Below are 10,766 nucleotides of genomic sequence, written 5' to 3'. Positions count from 1 at the left end.
GCCACACACCACCCATTAGGCTACACACCACCCATTAAGCCACACACCACCCATTAGGCCACACACCACCCATTAGGCCACACACCACCCATTAGGCCACACACCACCCATTAAGCCACACACCACCTATTAGGCTACACACTACCCATTAAGCTACACACCACCATTAAGCCACACACCACCATTAAGCTACACACCACCATTAAGCTACACACCACCCATTAAACCACATCACCCATTAAGCTACACACCACCTATTAAGCTACCCACTAAGCTACACACCAAGCTACCCATCAAGCTACCCACCATCCATTAAGCTACACACCACCCATTAAACCCCACATTAAGCTACACTTCAAGCAACCCACTAAGCTACCCACTGTCACCTGCAGCTCGGGGCTGAGGTCCTCCTCGTCATAGTTGAGTGTCAGTGCCGGCAGGTTGAAGAGGTGTGCATAGCTTGTGTTTACCACCCAGGAGTTGTAGGGCAGCACAGGACTGGGCACGAAGTCTGTTACGCCGTGCACTCCAGCACCCGTCAGAGCCTGCATTACGCGTAATGTGTTCATTATGATGTTAAGTGCATAAATGATAGAAGATGTACCACTGTCAGAGTTAATGATATGCGTTCCTGAATGCATCTGCATCATGAATAAATGATCTAGATATCCCCGGCACCTGTCAGCATCTGCATCATGCATAATGTGTTCAACATAACATAACATAACATAACATAGTGATGTCGGCTCTGAAGTGTAGGCCTGATGTGGCCTGTCGCCGATTCTTTTCCATTTCGTGCCTTGTTCATAGATCTAAACCTGTCTCTTATACACATCTAGATGTGTATAAGAGACAGCACCATCTCACTCAAGGAGTTTACTACATCATTCAACAATTTCGACTCATTGCCGTGCTCTTCCACCAACTCCTCTCTTTTTCGAGCACCAAGAGTTGGTTTTTCGCAATCACGGCAAAACCAATGAAGCAATTTAGATTTCTGGAGAAATGAGTACTCCTTAGAGCTCAACTTTGAACAGCTGATACAAATGAGATCTTCACATCGTTCACAGGNCTGCAGCATGCTGGTGACCTGCTCATCATGTACCTGCAGCATGCTGGTGACCTGCTCATCATGTACCTGCAGCATGCTGGTGACCTGCTCATCATGTACCTGCAGCATGCTGGTGACCTGCTCATCATGTACCTGCAGCATGCTGGTGACCTGCTCATCATGTACCTGCAGCATGCTGGTGACCTGCTCATCATGTACCTGCAGCATGCTGGTGACCTGCTCATCATGTACCTGCAGCATGCTGGTGACCTGCTCATCATGTACCTGCAGCATGCTGGTGACCTGCTCATCATGTACCTGCAGCATGCTGGTGACCTGCTCATCATGTACCTGCAGCATGCTGGTGACCTGCTCATCATGTACCTGCAGCATGCTGGTGACCTGCTCATCATGTACCTGCAGCATGCTGGTGACCTGCTCATCATGTACCTGCAGCATGCTGGTGACCTGCTCATCATGTACCTGCAGCATGCTGGTGACCTGCTCATCATGTACCTGCAGCATGCTGGTGACCTGCTCATCATGTACCTGCAGCATGCTGGTGACCTGCTCATCATGTACCTGCAGCATGCTGGTGACCTGCTCATCATGTACCTGCAGCATGCTGGTGACCTGCTCATCATGTACCTGCAGCATGCTGGTGACCTGCTCATCATGTACCTGCAGCATGCTGGTGACCTGCTCATCATGTACCTGCAGCATGCTGGTGACCTGCTCATCATGTACCTGCAGCATGCTGGTGACCTGCTCATCATGTACCTGCAGCATGCTGGTGACCTGCTCATCATGTACCTGCAGCAGGCTGGTGACCTGCTCATCATGTACCTGCAGCAGGCTGGTGACCTGCTCCGCCACATACGCAGGGTTAAGCTTGTAGAAGTCGTGGCCGCTGATGAGGGCGGGGATGTAGAAGGACGACAAGCCCAGAGCCTTCACCAGGTTCACCGAGTCTGCAAAATAAGATATTATTAATATTATATAGGATGATGTTATTAATATTATATAGGAGGATATTATTAATATCATATAGGATGATATTATTAATATTATATAGGAGGATATTATTATTATCATTTCATGGTGAGGATGAGGTAAATTGATAAGGACGATTTAATCAGATCTGGGAGGTAGAATGATACCAGGACTAAAGCTTACACCAGGTTCACATGTCTGGTAGAACATGATATATTAGCATATGATGGATGATAGAGCTTAGAACATGATGATATTAGCCCATGATGGTGGATGATGAGGGGAATTGATACAAACAAATACGTCTTTATAGTAAAAAAATTCAGGTTTCATTATTGTTGAGTGGTGCAATGCAATACAGATAGAATTACTTGATCATCTGATAACATGATAAGGATAAGAGTAATTGACCAAGATAAACACAGGTTTATAGCATGTATATCAATGTTCACTAATATATATATAGGTATATATGGGATGCAATATAATGATTCATACCTTGAGGATCCATGGCACTTGGGTTGACCTCCACCATGGCACTCTCCTGCATCCAGGTGATGGTGGGTGGAGGCTCACAGGCGGGGGCTTTGACAATGATCCAGATAGCCAGCACCAACATAGCCACCCATGCTGCCCTGCAGTCAAAAAAGAAAACTCAGTACTCACTGCAGTGTGTGACAGAGTGCATTTTCACATTGACAAAAACTTGAGGTCATGGACGGACAGACGGATGGATGGACAGACATGGCAAGCACAATAGTGCATTTTTTCCATAAATGAGAAAATGCGCTAAAAATGGTCAATTCATCCAACATGTTCAATGCAACTGTTATCAAGTTCAATGTATCCAACATATTAATGATTCAATGCATGCACCGTGTTAACACTTTCAATGCACCTAGCATGTTCAAAACAACCAATGTTACCGGAGGTTGAATTAGGCTACTGTGTAGCCCAACCTTCATGTCTTTCTTTACTATTTATCATATTTCTTCAGTTCTCAATCCAACTCAATTTAAATTAAATTCAATATTTTTAGCTTTTTCAGTGTAGATGACCAAAGTATAATTTGCAAACTTGAATTATCACTCTTAGTATTTGGATTCCTACTCAGTATCTCAGCCTGGGCACTCAGTTGCATTGGTGAGTAACATAGAAATTTATTTCATTTACTCATTGATAAGTTAGGTTAAGTTTTGTCTTTGTTATTTTGCTAATTTCATTGATATTAACCTTTTGTGTTCCCTTGCATTTTACTTTGATTGTGTTCATCTCTGACTGATATGGTCTAGTTTGAGGAAGTTAATTTATTATATTGGATTATGGTTATAATTAATTTCAGCAAGTTATGTTCACAATTCATCTGGCAGTATTCCTTTATTTATCTGTCCACTTGTGATTCCTTTCAATTCAATCCTCATGCGAGTACTCATTAGTTTTAAAAATAAATTCACAATATGGAGATGAGCTTTTACTAGTTTTATGGAGTTTAATGGTTCTTGCTTTGTTTACATTCTACATCCCATCAGATTATCAGTCATTCATGATTTGCATTTTTATTCTGTTCTTTCTGTTTGCAGTTAAATCTACTCATCTCCACATGTCCATGCTCCTTACATCCAATTAACAAGCACATTTTCATTACACCTTTCAAATTAAAACAACCATTTCATTTGCAATTTTATTAAGTTGTGTGCTTATTTACTGTCCCATATTTTAATTCATTTTGCATTAGAACCAGTCTTTCATTTTCCTTCATTCAGAGTAGGGTTGTTGCCAGTTAGTTAAAAGCAGATAACAGGTTTATCTCACCTACGGCACGAGACATTTTAGACCCGGCAACACCAACATGTTCAAATATATGATAAAAAATTGGTAGAGTATATATAAATTGGCAGCTATTGCTTTTCAGGAAGTGCTCACAGAATTCTATCAATCCTAAATCTCCATTGAGTCAATATCAATACACAATAAACAAGATAATACACAATAAACAAGATTATTCATCTAGTTAAACAGACCAAAAGCTACATTCAGTGAATCAGATCAAGTTGATAAGAAAATGCTGCTATAGAGAGCAAAATCCCCATCTTCACTGTAGATAATCGACTAAAATTTCTTGCAGAAATTATTGATACCATATTAATGTACAGGATTGACCACAGTGGCCAGCATGCTAACCATTACTATCAGAATCAGAAGAAAAAGATAGTATTTATCAGATCAAAATGCTGAGAAAATTACACTTTGAAGCACATGCTAGAACTACAGGTTGAAAATATATCAATCAATATTCCACATTAGGTAAACTTTCCATTAAATATAATTGCTAATTGTTATACCGACCAAAATAGGAACATGAGGATAACAACATTCAATATTAGGTAAACTTTACATTAAATATAATTGGCTTTAATTGCTAATTGTTATACTGACCAAAATAGGAACACGAGGATAACAATATTCGACATTAGGTAAACTTTACATTAAATATAATTGCTAATTGTTATACTGACCAAAATAGGAACATGAGGATAATGCGGAGTCGAACCCAAAATGGATCCTTGGCGTACTTCATGAGCTCAGACTTGGTGAGTCCACGGAACTCATCCTCGGTTGCGATGTCGACTTTGATGTCAGCTGCCTGCACCTGGATAAAGAAAATTGCCCATTTTCAATGATTTTTGAAAATAATTCATAAAACAATATCAAAAAATTTCATAAATTATTACTTTCAAGCTGCAGGGTTTCCAAAATGGATAATTTGGACAAGCCTCCTGTGAATTGGACAAAATACCTGCTAATCTGGCCAATTTTACCCATTCCTGTGGCCTTTTTTAAATTTTTTAATTGAAAACTAAGAAAAACTGCCTATTTTCAATAATGATTTTTGAAAATCATTCATAAAACAATCTCATTTACTTGTTATTTTATGAAACTTCTGCTGGCTATTCAAAATAGGCAAAAATTCATTGATAACTTGGAAAATTCCAATGTTTTAAATCTGATACTTTGGAACATTTTTTGGCCCTAAAGGCAATTGCATTGACATGATGACATCACAGCATTTTCACAATCAATGCATATTTATACAGCATTTAACAACACAATCGTCAATGCAACTTTCAACTTTGCAAGAATGCTTTACAAGCAATTTCAGAAGCACAACTATCAAAACAATGTTTTCTATAACAGATATCTATGTAAATTAGTACCTTTGAGATGCAATTTCAATGCTTCAGATGAGATATATGTCAACATTTTTTTGTTAGATGCAGTAATTTCAAACTAAATTTTTGATATATTCAACATAATTATTTTCTAGGCCTTTAATAAAGAAGCAACCTGCAACATAGAACAATTAATAATAAAAATATAAAATTCGAAAATAATTTTCTAACAAGGGCATGATAAGCATTAAATTAAAGGGGTTAAGGTCTTAAGGATAATAATATATATAAGCCACAACTAGAGCTTTCCTGCCATAGTGCCATTTTCTGAGCCACAAGAAGTCAAGATTCCTGCTAGTGCTAGATAAATTCTCATCTGCAGCTAGAATTAGGTACTATATCATATCAAATTGTTTGCATAATTGCCTAATTGAGCCATAAGATTATCATTCCAGTGCTAAGTTGGGAAATTCTAATTCTAGTTATGCATAATCCATGAAATAATATTTGGTATTATTGCAGATTAACTACATCCAAAAAAAAGGGTGTTTTTTTTTTTAATTATATGTTTTTTGGGGTGTAGATTACGAATCTGAAATCCATTTTTGGCGGTCGGCATCGGAAAACCGATTTTTTTAAAAAACATATAATTAAAAAAAAACACCCTTTTTTTTGGATGTAGTTAATCTGCAATAATACCTAATATTTAAACTTAAAAAGTAATGAAATAGGTATTGTAATGAGCTACTGGAATGGACAAATTTTAGTCCACTTTCTGTCCCAACTATTCTACTACTACTACTAGTCAGTCTAGTCTACACTCTACAGTAGTTAGGTATAAAAAAAAGACTATTGATAATCATATGACTAAAAATTTTGATGTGTTTTGTCTTTAATAATAAAGTCAAAATAATGAAAGAAACCCATTCAACAAAGAAGCAAATTGTAGAACGCCACACCCTAGGTTCGCATTTCCTATAACCGGCCATGTGATGTCGACTCAATGGCGCCATACCTCAGCTTTCGCTCCATCTGCTCCTTCATTAAGCAAAACTTTTGACGACTCTTCTTGAGGTGCCATCTCGCCGTTGGGAACACCGTCCTTTTCCTCACCCATACTGGCAAAATTAATTTTTCGAAGTCACGAGCTTAATGCGAGGTTAAAAATATCGCAACAGCAGCACTACGTGCTTAGCCAACTCGTACGTCACTACGTTATGGCCGCGCTGGCTGCTTGCCAATTGAGTAGGGTACAGGGTTGCCAGATGGAGCCGAGTGAAAAAGGCCAATTTAGCTCACAAAAAAGGCCACAAAAGGCCTCATTTGAAATTAATAAGAAATTCTTAAATAAAACGGGAATTACACTTTTCATAAAAAAGGCCCAAAACGGATAAAAAGGCCAAATTATTTTTTGTCAGGCCAATGCCTTTAAAAAAGGCCACATCTGCGAAACTTGGCCTGAAAAAGGCCCATCTGGCAACACTGGTAGGGTAGGTTAACTAAACAGATGCTAGAGGTTGCAACAAATTTGAATCGTATCACTACAGAATTCATATGAAATATATTTTCGATTAACGAACTCACATAAATAAATAATGATTACATACACGAAGTTTTTTTTATCATAATCTAGCTTACAAAACTTATTCAAGGTGAGAAGTTCTTGGAATTGAATAATTTCTTAGAAACCTTCGTTGAGTAGGGCGTGCGGGCAATTATTATCATTATATTCCAAACCTCTTAAAGTTATCAGCAAAATTTTCCGGGTGCTTTTGCACTATTAGTTGATTTAGGAGCTGATATTTCGTTTGTTTTCGATGGCATTCTTTACATTGCTTGGTCCTGAAACTGCTAATGGATGATGCAACAATGAAACGGTTTACATAGATTCTTCTCATCGTTTATATATCAGTACTGATATATGGGAATGTAATTCAGATATTGAGTCAATGTAAAAATGTAGTCATTTTACACTAACGTGTTATTTTTGAACGCGTGTTCAGTCTATATTTGAATGATTCTCCGTAATCCCACTTAAAATAGTTTGTATTAAAATATTACTTTTAAAATTATCCGACTCAGGGGAACTCATTTCCATGGGGAACCGTATAATTAGTTGCTAGAAAATAGGCTCCTAGTAGAAATACGTGCAATAAAATAGGTTCGCCTAGGTTCCCGTATAAACAATTGCTAGAAAATTAACAACTACCTATTTCGTTACTATTGCGATTTTGCTCTAATGGTTCGTTTAACAATCGAAGCCAAAAGTTCTAAATTTACCATAGTCAACAGTGTGAGTAATTCTACGCCGATCATCAGCACAGGCATCAGTAATTGTGGTATCAGTTACACAGGTATCGGCAACACTGATGTTTTAGCATTAGTTGTATTATAAATACCGGCTTTAATTCGGGGCCCTATATATATAGGGGGATTTATAATTTGAAACTGGCATGGTTTATTCCGTTATCATACGTTAAGTCTTACCATGTCTCACTAGGAAATATTTAAATTCGAGATCACGTTCGAGCTGTCGCAGATTTCGCATCGCTAAATTTTCGCAGCGAGCTCGATTTTACACCCACAACTCTCTGCTTAAAATATATTTCTTATTAAATACCGGCCTGCTTCGTAGCAGGCTAGCACGTTCAACGTGGCATAGTCGCAGGCTGGGAATTTAAAGTCAGTTCGTGAACGGTTTGAGTAAGCAGCTCGATTACTCAACTGATTTATTTATACACTCAGAGAAATTTCAATTCAATGAGGATTTTCAGGCTCTCTTGTGATGTCTTTAGTCTGTCTAAAGATTATTATGTGGCATTGTTATAAATATTCTTATAATGTAATTATAACAATATATTAAATAATATAAGTCATAAATATTGCAAAGATTTCTGAAGGTGGGGTTAACATGTATTGAGTCAAATACCACGCTGTCTAGTAATGGGTGATTAATTAAACCATGCAATACGCGCAGTCATGTAACACACCTTATAGATAATAGGTATAGACACATAAAACGCGTCGTTATAGATAACGAGTGATACGGGGCCATCGTGCAGGCCCCACGTATACATATACATATACATATGTATATTTTATTATAAGATGGCAGAAATTTCTTGATTATATGCGTACAATTTATGACCAGAGAGTGCATTTGAATTTTCAAGGAGTTGAACAATTCTTAGATGACGTTGGTAGATCAAAAGGCAGATTTAGCAAATAATAATATATTAACGACGTTTCGAATGTAGCAACATTCATTTTCAAGTTAAGAGAAGCATTGAATAGTGAAATTTGGTTGGACATAAGTACATAATACACGTAAATAGGATACAACACAAAAATTTCGAGCCAGAAATTTTGCTTCTCTTAACTTGAAAATGAATGTTGCTACATTCGAAACGTCGTTAATATATTATTATTTGCTAAATCTGCCTTTTGATCTACCAACGTCATCTAAGAATTGTTCAACTCCTTGAAAATTCAAATGCACTCTCTGGTCATAAATTGTACGCATATGTATATTTATACATATTCTGCTCATGCATGATTTTCCAAAATGAATACAAATCATGATTTAATTAAATATATTCTGAGTATGAATACTATTTTAAAAAACATTAGATTCTTGTATGTAGATTATAAATATAGTGCCCTGCGCATGCATATTATACTTGAATAGAGACTGAATGCAGGAAGAATGTTAAAATGTACATCTGAATATTCCAGAAAAATTTATACCGGCCATGTGTTGAATATTCATGTATGCTACTCGTGAATATTATGATAAAAAAATAATCGCGATGCTGCTCGTTCATTATTTCATCAGGATTTCCAACAAACCGGCACAAAAGAGACTATCGCCGTAATTTTAATCATTGTAATCATTGTAACTATCATTGCGCCTATAATTATAACAATAATTGCAAATACCGTTGTAACTACCATAAGGTGCTACAACCCCTGGCAAAAATTATGGACCGGCCTCGGAGGATGTTCATTCAGCTGTTTAATTATCTTAGTAGAAAAAAAAAACAGATTACAGGCATGACACAAAACTAAAGTCATTTCAAATGGCAACCTTCTGGCTTTAAGAAACGCTATAAGAAATCAAGAAAAAAAATTGTGCAGTCAGTAAAGGTAATTTTTTTAGACCAAGCAGAGGGAAAAAATATGGAATCACTCAATTCTGAGGAAAAAATTATGGAAACACCTGTCGGAAAGTTTACAAACTTTCGTGCATATGTCTTCAATTTTATAGGTCCATCCCTTTCTGTAAACCATTGAGAACGATTTAATCTTCACCCTTTATTAAATTAACGTCATTATTGTCAATTCTAATAATTTTATTCAAAGCAGTCATTTAGCGGCCGGGCTGGTTGCGACTTTTCTCACTGCTTCCGAGGCTTTCCCTGCAGCAAAGCAGAAATCTTGCATCTCTGGCCGGCAACAGACAGATTCACTTCAACCTTCACACATTCAACTCGTCCATGTGTCGTCTCGCGTGGTCTATGCCCGTCCGTTCTACGTAGTTCCTACTCTGCGAGATGACAGTCCTCAGCCTCTAGCCGGTTCTTCAACTGGACAACTCCTCACCTGCACCCAGAAGGCCTGTTCTTCCCACAAAGAAGCCGTAAGTCGTTAAATTAGCCTGTGCCGCTCTTAATGACTGCTTCTGGAAGAGCATTAAGCTCGCTCGCTAAGTTCCTCTTAATAAAGTGACATTCATCCAATTTCAATTACATTTCATCGAAATTTCTAAAACGTTTCATATTCGTTCTCAATGATTTACTGAAAGTTTTGCTAAATAACGTATTCTAATTCTAAAGTGATAACTGATTCTAATTCTGAAGTGATAACTGATTCTAATTTTAAAGTGATAACTGATTCTAATTCTAAAGTGATAACTTTATTATATTATATTATTATCAAACTCCTAAAAGAGGGTAAATCATCACGCAATGTTGCAAAAGATGTTGGTTATTCACAGTCAGCTGTGTCTAAAATCTGGACCAAATATAAACAATATGGGAAGGTTGTTAAATGCAAACATACTGGTAGAACAAGGAAGACATCAGAGCGTCAAGACAGAAAACTTAAAGCAATATGTCTCAAAAAACGAAAATGCACAACAAAACAAATGAGGAACGAATGGGAGGAAACTGGAGTTAACGTCTGTGACCGAACTGTTAATTAAGAAACGGCCTAAAGGAAATGGGATTTACATACAGAAAAGCTAAACGAAAGCCATCATTAACACAAAAACAGAAGAAAAACAAGGTTACAATGGGCTAAGAAAAAGCAATCGTGGACTGTGGATTACTATCAAATATCGCAATATATGAAAGGTTCTGTATATAGCGGGATAAAATAAATGGCCACATTATCAAATAATCATTAAAGACCAATTCCATGAAACATTAGATCTGACCCAACACCTGTTTGACTTTTGAATTTTCGCCCCCATTTTCCGCGATACTAATAAAATTCTAAGCAAGGAAAAGCCAGGGTGCGACAGCGACAACAGCGCTGTGGCTCCAGTGGAA

The 10,766-nt window shown here is 37.4% G+C and overlaps 1 protein-coding gene across 6 annotated transcripts in view; it reads right to left on the bottom strand.

The window, feature by feature from the left end:
* Positions 1 to 6,455, bottom strand: part of LOC108680429 (4F2 cell-surface antigen heavy chain) — a 14,390-nt gene extending 7,935 nt beyond the window's left edge. For 4 of the 6 annotated variants that reach the window (XM_047883184.1, XM_047883185.1, XM_047883187.1 and 1 more), the window contains exons 1-5: positions 6,230 to 6,455; positions 4,561 to 4,694; positions 2,543 to 2,679; positions 1,865 to 2,022; positions 387 to 545 (exon numbers count right to left, since the gene is read on the bottom strand). In XM_047883184.1, the coding sequence (XP_047739140.1) occupies positions 387 to 545; positions 1,865 to 2,022; positions 2,543 to 2,679; positions 4,561 to 4,694; positions 6,230 to 6,331 (690 nt within the window). In that variant the 5' untranslated portion in view covers positions 6,332 to 6,455. Of the gene's footprint in view, positions 1 to 386; positions 546 to 1,864; positions 2,023 to 2,542; positions 2,680 to 4,390; positions 4,431 to 4,560; positions 4,695 to 6,229 lie in introns of those variants that run through there. The other 2 variants (XM_018169242.2, XM_047883189.1) reach the window with 2 other exon arrangements.
* Between the last annotated feature and the right edge of the window lie 4,311 nt (positions 6,456 to 10,766).

Source organism: Hyalella azteca, unplaced genomic scaffold (genome assembly GCF_000764305.2).
Source record: "Hyalella azteca isolate HAZT.00-mixed unplaced genomic scaffold, Hazt_2.0.2 contig12207, whole genome shotgun sequence".
NCBI classification, from domain to species: Eukaryota; Metazoa; Arthropoda; class Malacostraca; order Amphipoda; family Hyalellidae; genus Hyalella; species Hyalella azteca.
The sequence above is the reverse complement of the archived record's forward strand: the minus strand, read 5'-3'. Positions and strand labels throughout refer to the sequence as shown.